The following is an 18,559-nucleotide window of genomic DNA, read 5'->3' on the forward strand; positions in this document are numbered from 1 at the left end:
CAGCTTTGGTTTAGTTTTGATCCCTTCCTCTTGCCTTTGAGGCTGTTCCACGGTGTCAGCTGTTGACTGATAGTAAGAGAACTGCCTCACAGTGTGAATGAAAGAAAACTAGCGGTTGGTAAACACTGATAAGGGATAAATAGAAAGCGGTCAGGCAGAGATAGTTCTGTGAGAGCCCAGATTGTGTGCGGTCTGTTAAAGTGAGATTCTGAGCCTGTCTTTTTTATTCTCCTTTCCCCAGTATTGCGTTTGTCTGGAAAATCTCCAGTGACCCTGCTCAGTAGTCCCAGACTGCTGTATTCTTTTTTTGTTTTGTTTTGTTTTCTAACAAGGGTCAAGTTGGCCAATAGACATGTCCCTGATGCTTATGGACAGCTGTCATAGCTGCAAGTACTTACAATAATTCATTTTGTAGGGAATTAAAGGACTGTACCACAAACGCAAAATTGGGGGAAATATTGTAGAAAAAGACAAGAAAAAAAATTATCATGAAATTATCAGTCTTTACATTGCTAGCTTTAGTCACTCAAAGGTGCAGAAGAGCAATTTGTTGAAAAAAAGAAAGTACTACACACATTATAATAGTTTACTGTTCAGTTTATAATTTAGTATTTTTGCCTTTATTTTTGCATTCTTAATAGTTATGTAAATGTTTTATTTGTCATGAAAAATAAGAATTTCGATTTTGTGCATGTATAAATATTTTGTTGTTTAGACAAGATGTTTAACCACAATAGAGTTATAAAAAAACAGTTAGTTTTGCTAACTGTTGTTGTTGAAAAGTGTCTTCTCTATCAATTAAAAATAAAGATATAAAATAAATGTCTAATGTTTCACATTAAATTTTATTAGCCAAATAGGGATTTAAGCAATATGAGCAGTATAGATATTTTGGGATTTTTGTTTTTATTTTTCATTTTATAAGTACTGTTTATTAAACCCTCTCTATGCTGTTTTGAGGAACCTTGTTAAAGATAAATGAGAAAGTAAACAAATAGTTTAATACATATTTAAAACCAATTTAATGGATCCTGATACACAAAAGTCCTTATTTAGAGACAATCTGTTCATTTTTTTGTAATTGATTTTTTAAAATATCCATCTTTTATGTGATTAAAAAGACCTTCAGAGGTCTAACCTTGAGGGTCACCATGTGGTGTATTTACACAGAAAATGTATCAGCCCATTGTACCCCAGCAGCTAATGAGATTGGTCGTTAAGTGAATGACACAAAGGCTACACACACACAAAAAAAAAGCTTAGCAGCTCACTAGAATATCACAGTGTCCCCGCGCACCACGCAACAGCGACACATTGGACTAACCTACCCCACCTCTGTTTTCTTCTACATCACTGCTTCCTTGATGTTACTATCAAAGGCAGAACAAAGGCTAAAAGAGACACGGTAAGTCAGGCTAACAATTTTGCCCTGTAGAAAATGTGAATCTGTGTACGTTTTTTCGTGTTTCCTAAGCTACAGATCAATTCATGCTCTATAAAACAGATAAGCAGATTAATGAAAGGTTATTGTACCACCTAAAGAAGCTATCACTACCAAAAGCAAAGCTGATACTAGTTTAATTGATATTTTACTCACAGTATTAAACTACAGAGCAAAGTTTTAGCCATTGTTTGACAAGTAAAGCACAATTTTGTAATTGTTTTTTTTAACTTGAAGGATAAATTGCAAGACACATCTAAGTTTAAGTGTGCCATGCATTAGGGAAGTGTTTTTGCTAGAGAAAGAAATGGAAACAAATGAACTTTCTGAAGTACCCTCTTGAACCAAATTGATGATTTTAGTTACTAACTTGATTCATGTAAGGTTTAACTTTCTACGATTTCTCTTTTTAATCCAAATACTGCTATTTCATCAATAGCTTCATAAAGTGATGCTACAGTTACATTTTTCAAGCACCCCTGTGAAGAATGCTAAAAAAAACTGCAAGCTGAAATCGATAAAACCCCTTACATTTAGCTTCTGAAGTAGGAAGGGCAGGAAGTTACACAGATGGCTTTGTTTGTATTATGTTCTCAAGCAGTACTGGAGTTGTTGCTATCTAGTGGATGATCAAATTATTTTAAGTTGCTTTGAGTTTAAAGTAGTTGCTTTACTGAATGTTATATTTGTGAATTATAAAACTATAAAACTGTACATTGCATTATTACAGTGTCTGTATGGTAGATTAAGCATACAATTTCCAAATGGAAATGTCGTTTACCTTAGTACATATTTGGAATATCCTTGTTTTTGGGTGGAATCGAAAAAGTTGTATATTATTGTGTAATCCAGAGTGGAATGAAAAGAAATGCAATGCTGAATCATCATCGTTGTTGCAGCAAGGGTAACAGAAGGGTTTTTTTTATTTTATAATGCAACAACCATTTGGGACAACCCTAACCCTGTCTGCACTGTTATTCAAATAATTATTTGCATTTCATACTTCTGCATTTGGGAAGTGAGAATATTCTTGAGAATATGGTCTGCTCTGGGCACAGACAGTGAAAGAACATTTCATCTAGGATTTTTAAGTAACATGCATTCAGAAGACTATAACTATAAAGACAAAAAGTGACCTTGATTTCTGCCTCTAGTAAAGGTTGGAATAAGTGTGGAAAACTACCTAAAGGGCTGTATTTTATTTCACTGAATAAATATAATAAATCTTAAAGCATTAATAGATCTAGTGAATCAAATCTACCAATCAACTGTACCTTTTGTAAAATGTCATTTAATACTAGTTATAGGAGCTTTTAAGTGCTTATAGTCAGTTGTATTCATATGATGAATAATTGAACTTCTTTAATGATGCAGCAATAAGTAAGTTTATATGTGTTTGCCCTTAAAGAACCACCATTATATATAAATCCTGTAAATTGAAGAGTTAATTCTTTATTTGATTTTTGAATTTATTCCAGCTGCCATGGGAAATAATCGGTTAAAATAGGCATTTCCATCTTTTTATTAAACCCTGGAGTTAAGTCGAAATTTACATTTTGTTAAAGATTATTCATTTTATTGATGCATATAATCATAATCATGGACCATCTGTTAAGCTGGCAAGCTTGGTTCGAACTCTCTGAACAACCTCTATAACCTTTTAAGTACAATTCATCTAGGGCTCAGCTCAGTGTTATCTAGAAAGGAGGAGCAAACTAGGAGGATAGTTGAGACTTATGTTCTCTAGAAAACTATTGCTACACTCTTTATTAGAGTTTGAAACTTATATTTGTTTTCATTTTACCAGTCATCCATTTGTATATAAACCAATAGAATACAAAAGTGATTTACATTCTTTTATATGAATGAGTTGCTTATTTAAATGTGCATACTCTATCTTTTGGACAGTGTGAATAAACTGACTGACTACTGAACGTTTTTCCTAATATTTGTGTGCAAAATAGAATAAAGAAATTCCTATGTGATGTTTTCACAATCTTTTAAAAACATTTTTTGCTCTTAAAGTTATCAGTTTTACCAATATTATATTTATATTTAAAGGACACAGCTTTCCTGATAGCTTGAGACACAGAATAACGCTAAGCTTACTTCTTTGTGAGAATTTTTAGCAGATTTATATGCTTATTTATTTTACATGTAGAACAAAATTGTAAATGGGCACCTGATTGTCTGAAGTAAAACTGCAGATTTAAGGCAACATCGGTATATTTAGCAAACTTCACGAATGTAAACCTTTGGAATATTTTGATATTTTTTAAAGAGGATTGAAAATATAAACACTAATTCCAGTATTATCTGTAATCATGGGTCATACAACGTTACATTTTAAGATTTTTTTATAAAGCAGATTAGTGTTCAAAATTTGGCAGTCCTTTTACTTGAATTCCCTTTTTATCATTTCCAGTAAATTATTCTGTCACTGAGTGTTTAACACTAGCAAACTTTTATTTGGATTTTTCATAATTCTCCATTAGTTCCCTTCTTAACACATAAAATACTTATGTGCAACTCATTCCAGACAAAGCTTATTCGGACTGGGAATATTTTCTGCCAGAGGTAAATCCGAGTTAACACGGACTTAAACTGGCATGAGTTAAAGGACTATGGTTTGTAATCCAGGTAGCCAAGGGATTTTGCCACATAGTAGCAGAAATCACTTAAAACTCCCTAAATATTGTGTTCTGATGTGTCACACAATCCAGGACTTTATATTTTTCTTTCTGGAATTGATGATGCTGCTTTTCTGCTTTTCTTTGCTAAAACTTGTTATAAGAATCCAAATATTTCCACATTCAGGACAGTCACCAGGAGTTAGATATCTTTGCCTTGGTTTGAACTGGTGGCCCTTAAATTAAATCAGTAACAGTGTTTCTTGGACCTCATTATCAGGATTTGTAAGATATTGGCCTGGTGAGAGAAGCCTGCAGCTCTCTCGTCCCAGAATCTTGCCAGACTGGTCATATTCCCCTTTGACTTTAGTTCTGTCTGCTTGGAAGTGAGTGACTCAATTTTCCATCTGCATAAACATAAATCAGTGCTTACAGCTGAAAATAAAATAGCCGTAGATGTGTAATCTGACCCAGATCCTAGTTCATACAACTGTAATATTTAGGCTTTGTGCAAATAAATTATCAAAGAAAGAAAACCCATTTATTTTTTTAATGATTCCGAATCCCCCATTGTTCATTAAGCAAACATATATCAGTGCTATTTGTTGACGATGAAGATGCTTAGATGAACAAAGTGGAGTTGTTTAATGACAGGAACAGCTGACTCATTAGGAGAGAGCAGTGAAAGGTAATTAACCCTGGGAAAAGTACAGCTGCCATGCGAGCTGTTCATTTCTGTACAATCTGATTAGGAATCAGTGTTAAATCACTGATTCTTTTAAAACTGCTGTTTATGATAAACTTTCTTCTTTAGAGACTCAGGAGAACTGGAACACTACCTTTTGTTGAGAGGGATTAGAGTAACCGGTGACTAGGTTTTTTTTTACAAAAATGCAGTCCACCTGGTAGCATTCATGCATTTTCAATCATGAAAAAGCTTTTCGGAAAACTAAACAATAGTTTCGGCAGAGAAGCTGTAATAAGGGTAAGACTGTACTGAGCACATGTGTAAGCCTGAATGTTTTGTTCCTTTAAAATCTGTCCATTTCTTTTTTTCTAGTATGCACAGGATATATTTACATCATTAGTATACTGTACAATCTTTTTAATATCATTAATCATTATCATTAATGTATTGTGGTCAGCCAAGTTGGAATATTGTTTGTGTTCTTTGAAAACAAGAAATCCGAGCTAACTTTTTAGATAACTTTAATCTGTTAAATGTGGTATCCGATCTGCAATAAATAAACACATTATATTATGTAAAGGTTAATTTACTTTAAAATAGACAAGACTAAAATGTAACTAGGTTATGAAGAAGTGGTTTTATTTGCATAATTTGGTTGTTTTAATATTGAAAGTACTCATGCTACCTAATTCTAAATAAGGATGTGTAATCTGTTAATTATTAATTTAAAAACTACGTAGTATTTTTTAAGAATAAACCATGTCTAAAATCAATTTAAGATTAGACTTTGTTTTAACATGACAAAAATAAGCTTGTTTTTACATGTCAAATCTCTGTTTTAATTCAGCAAATGAATCATATTTATTTTAACTTTGATTATGTTTTACTTTGCTATATTCTGAATAATAACAAATAACGTTTCAACATCAGCACTAGATATCTAAGATATGTCCAGGGCTGATGGTTGTGGAAAACATTGTTCAAGGTCTAATATGCAAACTAACCTACCATAATCCAAAATTCCATTTTATCGCCCTTTCTTGAAGACTCAAGGTCTTCAACCCATCTAAAACCCATCTACTTACATTTCTGTATAACTAACTGAATGCTAAAGAAGTGACGCAGTCTTCAAGACAGATTAAAAAACACTTGAGAGGTTTCACAAAGCTGTAAGTTTGTAGTCACCTGTTTTTAAAATTGGGTGTACCCCAGTGGTAAATTCAAAGCTGTTCTGGGACAATCTGGGTCTTCCGAGCTCTCTCCTTATAACTGGTGTGATTCAAGATTATGCGAAAACCTCAGAAATGATCTTGGAATGTGAATACAAAATTAATAAATGATTATGGCAAAAGTGTCAGTATCTGATACTTTCATGTCTTTCTAAATGTATTCAATAACAACTTTCCCTGTAGTTATGCCATCATACCAAATTATTGAACCACCACTTGGAACCATTGCTCTTTCACTGTGTGTTCAGAATTCTAAGAGCCTTTTTTAATGATGCGGCCCTGCCTTGTGGTACTCACAAAAAAAGCAGGACTCCTTGTAAAAGTCCCAACTTGGCATAAACACTGAACACTTTACTTGGCTTCAGCACAGGCTGCTGGAATGATATTTCTGAAATCACAGTTGTCCTTAAGATTTCTCCATGGGGTGTTTCAAAACTCTGGTCCCCATAGAGAGAGAGAGTTGCGAGTGAACAGCGATTTTTAAGGATTCTTGGCTTTTTATTTCATAGTTTTATTCCCTAGTTAATCTGATCTGCTAATGAATTGTAGACCTGTAGTACTTTAATCCTGTAATTGCTTTTCCATTTTACTTCCAGCAATTTGCAAGCTTCTTAGAGGTTTTTTTACCTAATGCTTCTGAACACATAGACTAGTTATGTCTCTGTCACTGTTTCTATCTAGATTTTGGTTTTCCGCTCACAATTGTGCTACAAATGTGAACTTTTTTCTTAATTGTAGTAGGTTGTTTTATTCTCCCTAGAGATTTGAATATTCCTTTAATGATTTTCTCATTCAAAATGAAACATTAATGCAGACTGTGAAACCTAACAGCGCTTTACCAGGCTTTTACCAGTTCAGTTTTACTGTTGAATACCAACAGCAGCAATGTGGGGCCGTGCTGGCCCACTAGTAACACTTCAACAATTCAATATACAATTTACTGTATATAGTGTTTTCCAACCCAAAGGATCCCAAAGACCTACTATATATAGTTGGGAATTCACCTCATCCACCATTGAAGTGCAGGGCCAACCTGGGTGATGCAGAGCAGCCATTATGCACCAGCAGCTCCACTACACAGCAATGGGAGAAAAAAGGTGGAGAAATATGAATTGTTCCACCAGCTAAATAAAGTAGGGAAGACAAGATAGTAAAATACCAGAGTGGAACATAGTCAGGACACTGGGGTTAACACCTCTATCTCTCTGTCTTCCAGACATTGCCATGATTTAAACTGTTAAAAACTGGAATTGTTTTTAAGCATTCCCACAGATTTGCTTTGCTGTGCTTGTGACTAGAGCAGACACTATAAAAATGCTCTTTGTTCTGTGAATTTACTTAGCTTACCTAATTTTGTTATTTTGACTGTACACGTAACGCATTAACGATCTTCAGAGATCTTACTTGAAGTGTTTGATTCTGTAGATGCTGAAATTGACCTTACAGTCACTGGTAGCATAGGAAATAGTTAACATTTTCCCCTGTGATGTGTATTGCAAAAACAGTGATATACTTAAACTTAAGGGTATAAGCAGAAGCATGTATTGTCTGCATGTGTAATACACATTGAAAGTGAGTTTATTTTCCTGGGTATTGAATTAAAACATTTTTTATTACAAAATGTAAAAATTCTGAGAACTTAAATTGTACAGGAATACCCTACCATTTTTTTCACCATTTATTCTTTAACTTAAGTGTTTCAGGTATAAGAAGGCTTGTAACTGTTTCTGTCCTATGATCTGATCATTTTTACTCATGGTATAGTTGACATTTTAGTCCCCCATCTCAATAAAACATATTTTTTTCCAAAATGTTCTATTGTTTTCCTTACTTTTTAATTAAATTTTAAGGCTCATCAGTGTCATTTAAGTTAACCAGATCTGACATCCGATTATCATCAGCTGAAATGTACAGTACCTTAAAGGGCATAAACTATTTAGTTCATTTAAGATCCAGTGACAGATTCTCAAGTCTTGAAATTTATTGGTATTTTTACAAAATATTAAAATATACAGCTTTTATATTTGCATATGAAGTGACTGGTCTTCTCCAGACTCAGTACATAATCATTAATGTCTGGAATGGATAATAAAGGCACATTCAGTGTGGTATTGGTGGAACTGATATGGATATAGAATCTGAGCTTTTTTTGCATCTAAAACGTCTCTTAGCTATTATAATTATTCTAATGTCCAGCTGCTGGCTTTATAGGGGGAGGGCATCTGGTTAGTACCAGGCTGTACTGGAAATAGAAAATCCTTTTAAAAAAAATGTTTATTAAAATTGTCTCTCAGTGCTGAGTATAATTTAACCACAATGAATGCATTTGAATATTAATTAAAGGGAAAAAATCAGTTTCACATTTTAGTGCTATACTCCATTGGTTTTTTTTGCGTTACTCACAAGTGTTTGTATTATTTCTCAATTATGAAAGGATTATGAAAGGATAATAGGCATAAATACTTTTTGTTTTAAATAATTTACTTGATACATTTATAAATTAAGCCACAAAGGAAGGGCATGCTGCTCTTAACAAGGAGAACTGCTTATATGTTTCATCTATAATTATTAGCAGTTGCAGTGCACTTATACATTCATTACAAGGAAATGTTAAAGTAAATTGTACCATCTCGCCCTGTTTATGCTTTATTATGCAGAAACAGAAAACACTTAGCATGTGAAATTAATGTGGAAATTATTCCTGGGTAAACTATAAACACGGAAGTTACCCCGCACATTCGCCCTTTTTTCTCCCTTCCCCAGATCAGAGTGTAATTGCCAGTAATCAGGTCTGTTTGCTGCTGATAAAACCACTCTGAATGCGAGGAACCCTCTTTGTGTGATGACTCAATTATGCCAGAAGTGCCTCATCAAACCTGGCCCATCAGCTGGCTTAATAAATAAGGAGGAAAACTTGCTGCAGGCGCATTATAATTCCATTCATTCCATAATTAAATCCATTCCAATTTTAACCCTTCCTTCAATCTACTTCTGAAAAAAAATAGAAACAGTGACCTTGCAAAGTGCACCCGCCCCTGCCCGTAATACATGAAAACTAACACTGCCTAAGAAAGGTTCATAAAAAAAAAGAGAAAGAGAAAAAGGCGTTGTGAGAAAGGATGTCTATCGGTACTGATGATGAACAGGCACTTTTTTGTTTATTTTCTCATTCATTCAGTTTTATACAGTAATTACAGTGAAAATGTTATCTAATCATGACAATTGGTTGTTTGCAGCATTTAATTACACTTTTTATGGCAGGTGATTGTAAATCTGCACATTTTCCTGTTGAAATACCCAAGATGAGCTGTGAAAATATTATTTTTTTACATACTGTACCGCTCATTTTTTTAATCTATAATCCTCAACTAAACTATATCAAGATTAAAAGGAAAAAAAGATTTCTAAAATTAAGTAAAAGTAAAATGGCACTTAAATGATATAAAAATAAATAAAAGAGAGGCACTGTTTATCTTTTTTGTTATTAATATATCAGCATTATTTTAGTATTAGATGTATTATCAACATTTTCTTTTAACATAACATTCTTCCTTGGGGAAATTTCAGGATTGTAAATCTAAGAATTTCCCATGATTTGTGACTGGCAAAACAAATTTGAAGCAACTAGAAACTGTACATAAATTGTATAGAAAGAAATACTACATATTAAATGTCACATTAACTGTATTATACATTCATAATAATGAATTGCCAAAAATGAAAGATTAGGCATTTCTTTGATATATTTCCATGTTCACAATAGAACAATCATTCTTATATGTTAAATATTTCCATATTTTTTAATATTACCTTTGTAAACCTATTTGCACTAAATCTACCACGATTAACCCTCCACATAAAAGGCCGAAAACAATGTTAAGCCTTTTTTAACATTTTAGACGTTTTTAAGATTTTGAAGCTGAAAAATTGGAAGTGGAATTAAATAATTAAAAGGATAAAATTAAATCTAACTAAATCATTCACCTGCCAGTTTGGTCAGTTAATGTGACTTGTTCAGTAATTTGAAGTTATTAATAATTCTTCGTATGCAAACAGATTCAACCGATCAGTCTCAGTTGGCTTAAAGTTTTGAAACTAAATACTTTGTGATGCGATTTCTCCAGCTAAAGTATGATTCTTCCTGTCAAAAACTTGAATCCACAACCAAAAAGATCACCTGATTAGGTCAAATGAATGGCACATCTCCCACAATGGCAAACTGGTGGACGACTGATAAGGCAGATCTAATTGTACAATGTGACAGCAGCATAAATTTCTAAACCACGTTACCTATAAATCTCATAGTTAAGAAATTACTGAAGGCCAGTGCTGGCAGGATTAGAAGTTTGCAGATACCAGTAAACAAATTCCTTATTCTGCTGGTAATATATAATGTACAGAAACTTCAAACCCTCTAGTTTTCTTTAGAATTTAAAACTTCCTCAGATTGTGCATCACTTTCTATAATTGGCCATTACATACCTGCTTGTAGGAAGGAGATACAGTGTTTTAATATGATGTTAATGGCCTTACAGCTTTGTGTTCGGTCTTGGAAGGGAATTGTGAAGTTGGGGTGTATAGTTAATTGTGAAAATGTTGAAATATGTAACTTAACATCTGTGTTTAAAAAGACTACATAATGCATAAGGGCATAATTTTCTAAACATTTCTTTTGTAGCACAAGGTTAGTCAGTTTATCACAAAATATGTTTGATATATTTCAGTTTTTTTAAAAATGCTGTCATTCTTTCACAAAACATATTACTAAAAAGAGTGATTACGACTAATAAAATCTACCATTAAATATATTTTATTTAATTAAATTAATTATTAGATATAGTGATTTCACTTAAATATTGACTTGTAATTTAAGATTGTCTAAATTGAAGACTTTTTTTCTTAATATATGAAGGTCACTTGCTACTTAAATTATAGATGTATGGTAACTGTAGTGGTAGATCCTTTCTAAATACTCAAAATCCATTTATTTTTGTAGGTAATATTTCATTGTTAAAGTAATGGATTTGGCTAAACTAAGCTGCTTATGAAATCAACACATATTCCTACTCTTTCCTTTTCATAATTTTCCTTGAAGCCTTTTAAAAATGCAGTACTTTATTTTATGGTCCATTGTGACATGGTGTACAGAGTATATTTTATCTTGAAAAAGCATTGCTTGATTTGTTACTGTTTCAAATTTTATTTCAATTTTTTAAATTTCACATACAGTATGTTAATATATATTAATCAGTGCATCGAGTGTCAGAACTTTATTGAAAAAAATGTTTTTTTATTTAATTTGGGTAGCAAATGGTATATTTTGAATATGCTGTACTTATTAATTCCAATCTTTATTCTCTGTGAATTTTTAGACATTGTCTATATCAGCAGTTTATAAAATTCAACAATTGAAAATTGTAATAATTATAATCAGTTTTAAAGTTCTCATTTGGTTAAACCATGTTTATGAATGATATATGTAAGCATTAAATACAGTCATTACATGTTTTGTTGACCTAAATTGTTTCTGATTGGATAGCTGTAAAATTGTGGGGCGTTCTAAAACTGCTCCACAGTGTTTGAATAAAATCAGATATATTCAGAAAGAAGTGCTAGAGCTTAAATATTGACTTATGTTATTGATTTTGTATATGATTCTCATTCTTCTGTTTCAATTCTATCCCCTTGTCTTTTATTTTGAAAGTTACTCTTCCTGTCCTACACCTATATACAGTACATTATACATGCCCATGCTCAGGGGTTTCTCATTCATTGAAGTGAAAAGGTTTTCTTTCAAAAGAAAAATTCACGGAAGAAAAAAAGTTAAAAAATTGAACATGAAATGAACATTGAACATTGATGTATTAATGTTTTTCTGTATTTATATATTTACAATATATAGATGTAGCATTGTTTTGCAGTTTCATAAAGTACGACACTAAACAAATGCTTAAGTAAGTACAATATCCTTGTTGATCTAGTGGTTACAAATCAGTGCTTTTTTTAGTTTGTTTTACAGTATTTTGTCTTTAAATAGCTGTTTTAAGTTAGACTTTACTTATTTCTGGTTGATTTAATCCAACAAGCTATACCAGGGGATAAGCATGTTACAGTGGTAACTCCCTCAGCTGTGCTCCTTGCACCCTTGGCCTTATGGGATGGGAAAGACAGCAGATGGGGTTAGGGCAGAGGGCTGATGCCTTTGACAGCAAGCGGCCTGGTTACCACATAGAAACTGTGAGCATCAGGAAGCTTATTTTCCCCTGAGAAATCTGCCAAGCACTCTGGAAAGGGAAAACCAGTCCTGTGAGAAATGTTATTTGTAAAAAGAAATAACCGAAATTATGATTCAGCAGATGACATACTGCCTGCATTTTATTTTATTTTTTTCTGTGATGCAAATGACTCTGAGGGACTCCTGATACTTAGTGAATAAAATGTAAACACTGCTATAATTAAGATCTTCCAGTAGTAAAAGAAATGAACATGTCTGTAATAGAATCTCTGATGTGTGCAGGCACAGTTCACTGTACAGTGTCCCCTTTGTATTTCTTGTTCTCTCTCTGGGATGGTTTGTATTAATTACACGCATGCAATTAGATTTCTGTCATCCTAATAATAAGTTGTTAAAGATAAAGCCGCATCATTGCTTATTACATTGCGCATTTTTCATTTCTCTCATGAGATAATGAAAGCTCTGGCTCTTTCTTTCGGAGAAAGAGCTGCCTAGGCATGCATAAAGTCAAGAAGAAAGTTCTTTTGCATTTCTTTCAAAAGAAGGGATGAGTGATGGGACAGAAATTGGGTTGGACTTATTAACCATACCACTCCACAGTGCCCTGTTGAGCAGGTGATAATCAAACCAAAAGTAGAGTATGCTTTGATAGTTTTATCAGTATCTCTTTGCACAGTTTGCCCCATGTTTCACCTTATACACATTTTGAAAATCTAATTTGTGTTTTATGTCAGAAGATACAATACTGCTATTTTCACTCAAGTATGAAGAATAATGCTTAAATTATTTTTTTAATGACATCAGAAAACTTTTAAACTGTGTAGCCCAGATCTGTATTTCTCAGTTTACCCACTCACCAGCAATGGATCTGATATTTCTGTGTGATATGCTTTCTGAAAGTTCTCTAGTATCCTTGGGATTCATTGGGAAAAAAAATGATTCAATCTAAATTAAAATTATATGACTTTGATTGTAGAAGACACTTTGAAGGTTCTAATGATTATTTCTCTTTAATTTCCATGCTGAAATTTAAGGAACAAGTCAGTTTTGTATTTTGCTTGTTTCACAATTTTCCCCCTTTATGTGTGATTTCTCTACCCACCTCCCAGACATATGTTGGCCAGGTTTGACTGGCTACTTTAAATGTGGACTTTTGTTCCAATCAGAGGGATAGCAGTCGTGGACCGTCAGTTCCATTCAATGGATATGCTTCCACAATAGGATGTAGTTTGCCACAACTCTCAGTAGGAGACGTTCCTTTCAAATAATGGTTGCATTGCTTGTTTTACATTAGCCCACCAGTTCTTGAAGTGTCATCCTTACCTGATCAACCTTTGAATTTGATGCGTAGTACATGTCAAGCCCTTGGAGGATGAAGATATTTTCTAGCTTCGAACACAATTTCAGGAGAGGTAGTTTTGAAGCAGTTTTCTGCTTGGCACACCAACAGAGACTTGTTGCACTATTGTAATCAGACCAAAGGTGACACGCATTTTAGAATGGATACCCCATAATTCTTTATTTGAAAAAAAATTTTTTATCTGTAAATTATATGCCGGTAGCATAGTACATACATGTTATGTACTAGTAACTCCAGCACTCAGTCAAATGATTAAATTTGGTCTATTTTTGTTAACTATTTACCGACTGGATCTGAGATCACAAGGGTATTACAAATAACTAATTTGAAATCTCAGTGTAGCCATTGTTTACAAAGCTACATTTTAGGTATACAAAAATAAAAGCTGCACTAATACTTTTGGCATTCTTGATTGCACAAAAATTGCACAAAAGTTTACTACATGCCAGTTTGGGTTATTTTTGATAAACATATGTGCAGATCATAACAATGCAGTGGTTAGCATTGTTACCTCACAGTGCTGGAGCCCTGGGTTCCATTCCTGGGATACTATCTGTATAGAGAATGTATTTTCTCCCCATGTTTGCTCCAGTTTCCTCCCACAGTCCAAAGACATACTGGTAGGTTAAATGGCTACTGGGAAAATTGGACCTTCTATGAATTTGTGTGTCTGTGAGTGCCCTGCAATGGACTGGCATCCTGCCCAAGGGGTATCCTGCCTGTTGATTACCGAGATAGACTCTGCCATTCCCCGCGGCCCTGTAGTGGATAAAGCGGTTAGAAAATGGATTGATATGTGCAGATCAGTAGAAAAGTATGGAAGTTTAAAGCAAAACAATTGAAGATTTTTGTTTCACTTCGAGTATTACACAAGCTCGATTCAAAGAATTGTAACATTAGTTTTAATAAACACTATTGCCAGATTTTTACAGTTGATAATAAATACTGCGTACTTCTTAAAGACTTCTGGAAATGTTATAATACAGTTAGTTATTAACATATTCCATAAAATCTGTTCAGGTGTGTTTCCAATGTGAATGCTATTCTTATTTGAAGGGGCAGATGTAATTAGAACATCAGAATTCACAAATATTACATATCAGAATAAGAATAAGAAGTTGATTGGACTTGGTATTTTAGGTGTGTTAGGTTTATTTTGTATATGTTGGTATTCTTCATCTTGTATTTATTTCAGTCTATGTGTCACATTAATATGCTTTGTCCAGATATGATTGAAAGTAGGACTCAGAAAAAAATCATATTATATATATATATATTTTCAACTTAAATGATTTAATAATACTTCTGAATGTGTTTCATTCTGTCTTCAGAGAATGAATTTTACCCTTGCCTTCTGAAGCAGACAAGGACTTGTGGCACTGACCAGTGTGGACATTGTGGGACATCTTGTAATTTGACTTCAAAACACATTAAGGTAAAAGTGAATATTTTCTGTTAGTAATATATTCAATACAGCTGTTTCTGTTTTGTGCAACCTTAAAAAATAATTCCCACCTTTTACCATTTTCAGATGATTTGCCTTTTCCAGACCTACATACTATTTTTGTTTAAAGAGGGAGGCATATTATTATTCTTTTTAGTCTTTTTAGAAGTAGTAGTAAAATTATAGTTATATTTAATATTACTGTGGTGACTGACCAAATTTTAAAAATAAAATCTTATAGCTAATTTGTCTACTGTAATTTATTTATTGCTATTTATTTGCTTAGTATATGTCCTTATCCAGAGTAACATCCGTAGATTCTTAATGGAATGCATTCAGAACCTAATTATTTCAAAAGTATGAATGTGAAAATCTGTCAAATGATTTGTTGGAGAGTCCATAGTGTGTAATGTACTGTAAGTGGCTCCATAGAATAAGATAATACCATGATAATTCATCTATAAATACCGTTCTTGGCATCAGTAAAAAGAAATCTTCAAGAAGCTTAACCTAAATTACTTAGAATGTAGTTTAATGATGAAAGGCAGGTTCAAGTTGAACTTCACTGAAATTTTTATAGAAATAAGTAAAAATCTAAGTAAAAAAGAAGAATACATAAATAATTCCTGTTAAATTATTTGACTGAAACAGCCAGGGACAGACACTGATACAGTGGTACAGTTTGTACAGAGTGTAGTCTGTGCAACTGATTGCTCAAAAGAAAAGATACTTTGCTATTATTTACATACATGCTCTGGACCACTATATTTCATAGAAATCTTCCTGTTTAGATACACATTTCCCTTGCCATAAACAGGCTGGAGTCCTGTTTATCTCAAAGTTTAAGGGAAAAAATATATTTTATAGTTCCTTCAAAAATCACCTGTCTTGATCATCTAGTTATTAAACTGTCATCCTATCAAAATACTGCCATGGTGGGCCCTGATCACAGTTGATTATGGGATCCTCTGTCTTCAGAGCCACTGAGCTTTACTCCCAAGACAAGCAGTGAATTCTGCTACACAATGATTGGGACTGTGGGAGAATTCTGTACTATCAACATTTCAAATGGGTGATAACCACCTTCTACAGGGGCTCAGTGCCAGGGAGGCTTTAAATATTCTCCCCATCTTAGTTCCTCTTTATTGTCTGAAGCAACCTTTGCAATTGGTAGATGTTAGTTTCTGTAATTCATGTCATGGCACCAAAATGAGAAGTTCACATTTGATTAAAGCAGATTATGGGCACCCCTCTTTTTACCAATACCACTAGTGTTGAATGCCACTAACTCAAAAAACTGTCTCTCCTACCCCGGAAAAATTCAGTATTATTTAGGTCACAAAGGGCTAACATCACTTTTTGTAATAGACTAGGTGCCTCTAAATCCTATTTTATGTACAGTTGGCAATCTTCTGCCAGTCGGCACAGTATTTCTGAAAAAGGTAACAAAAGGATTTAGAATTATTTGTCCTTATATACAGTACCTTTATTATTTGAAAGTATTCCAATAAAAAGCAAAATACACTGAAAAGCCATGTTACCTAATTTGAGAGAAATTTAATATTAGCTATATTGATACTTTAACTGTGAATAGAATGAATATCAGACCTCGAAAGATAAGGAAAGGTTGGACCTGGTTCAATTCTGGGATCAGAGTACTTCATGGAAAACCAGGTTATTGCTGTAGTTGGTGTTGGTGGACATGTAAGTGACACTCTTCCATGTGGATGATGATTTCCAAGCCAATTCCCCAGTAGGGTGACTAGGGACACTGTGCTGTAAAAGGTTATACAGTACCTTGGTATACAGTTTATACCAAGGACCTAACTGTGTGGTCATTAAAGATCTCCTGGTATTCCAGTGTTTTTGTTTAATTTTTTAGGCTTACACAGATCAAACTTCCTAAATGTTTCACTTAATTTAATTGTAAGGTCCTTATTTCCCATTATGAGCTGATGTGTAGTGAGGCTGCAGATAGTTGCTATGCATCACCCAGGTGTTTGTTGCACTTCAGTGTTGGATAAAATGGGCCCCCTACTAAATATGAGGCACTTTGCCTTTGGGATCAAAAGTGCTAGATAAATGTAAGCAGTTATTGTTATTGTAATTATTATTGTATTTTAAGTAGACTTAGGCCAGTAATGATTCAGAGATGTTATCTCCTTGGGCTTCACTGCTGCATTGCTTGATATTTGTTGTTTGTATTGATGTTTAAAACCACTTGCTTTTAGATAGATTAGATAGAGAAGCTATGACAAGAATATTTGTTTTTGCTTTGTTTTTTAAAGTCTATTCATGTTGTGAAAATCGTTGATATATCTAAGCCATAATGAGCAGGTATTGTCTATTTTTTTTCACTGAACTTCTACCTTGCCCGATTTTTTATATGTTTTGGTTTTATATTTCTTATATCTCTCAATAAAAGTTAGTAATTGCTCACGATTTTGTGAAGTAGTAGAATAAAAAAAAAATAATATCTGATTACCAAAAACATTTTCAGTAATTCAGTCAAATCCTAATAAGTTGGACATAGAGGTGAACTGTATTAGAGAATATCACTGAGGGAACGGCAGGTTAAGTGAGGCTGACTGAATCCCCCTCACTTTTGTGAGAAATGAGCTGGGGAGCAGATGCAAGGGTATACAGTAGATGATGTGGAGGGAGGGGTGCAAGAGAGGTGTGCAAAGGGGCATTCAGAAGACAAGATAAATATACAGTATATACTTACAAGACTCGAAAAAGGTGAGAATAGAATCCGACCTTTCTGCTGAGCTTCTGTTGAAAACTGGATTCAATCAATGAGTAAAGTATTGCAATGCAGTACAAATAGTAACATTCTAAAATTTAACAATCCATACAATGATGTCTTTATTCAGTAGTTTGGTGAGATAAGTTTGAGGGAGTCAAGACTTGCAGAGTATATTTGGCGTAGCTCGCCCAGCTGAGGAAATACCAGCCTAGCTAGAAGGACAAGGCTGGCCAAACCCCCTTCTTAGTATTGTGAGGATTGAGCTGAGGAGATTCTGTAGGGGTGTAGATCGAATGTTAGGAAGGGTTTGACAGAGATGCATGACAGGAAGTCCCGGGTGTGAGACTTATATATGTAACTGGCCTGGTTGTGGGAACAGCAGTCTTATTCAAAATAGGGGGCTTTCCAGACCCCCCAGAAGAATCCCCAAAAACCTGTTGCAGAACAAAAACACTGAGCTAAGAGCAAGTCAGTTTGGTTGCAGTTTCGCAGGACAGAAGTCATGACAGAAGTACGTGTAACGAATGAAAATCGTATGTGATGCACGATTGCGCTTGTTTGAGTTAGTGGATTTGGATGCAGTGCCTGAGAAACACGTACAGTATGTTGCGGGTGACAAAACACGAGTCAGTGAACAGGTGGCACCAGCAGCTAGCAGCAGTAGCAGGACTGTCTATCTTGGATAGAAACTCTACGGTGGGCAGAAGAAGGTGACAGGAGGAGTAGCTGTGGCCTTGAAGAGTAGTCTGGCGTGGAATGCAAAACAGACCTGCTGTTTGCTGA

At 33.9% G+C, this 18,559-nt stretch overlaps 1 protein-coding gene across 5 annotated transcripts in view; it reads left to right on the forward strand.

The window, feature by feature from the left end:
• Positions 1-18,559, forward strand: part of st18 (ST18 C2H2C-type zinc finger transcription factor) — a 133,970-nt gene that overhangs the window by 51,872 nt on the left and 63,539 nt on the right. For 4 of the 5 annotated variants that reach the window (XM_088642456.1, XM_088642457.1, XM_088642458.1 and 1 more), the window contains one exon: positions 14,915-15,018. In XM_088642456.1, the coding sequence (XP_088498582.1) occupies positions 14,915-15,018 (104 nt within the window). Of the gene's footprint in view, positions 1-1,261; positions 1,406-14,914; positions 15,019-18,559 lie in introns of those variants that run through there. The other variant, XM_088642459.1, reaches the window with a different exon arrangement.

This window comes from Lepisosteus platostomus, chromosome 8 (assembly GCF_059453375.1).
Source record: "Lepisosteus platostomus isolate fLepPlt1 chromosome 8, fLepPlt1.hap1, whole genome shotgun sequence".
NCBI classification, from domain to species: domain Eukaryota; kingdom Metazoa; phylum Chordata; class Actinopteri; order Semionotiformes; family Lepisosteidae; genus Lepisosteus; species Lepisosteus platostomus.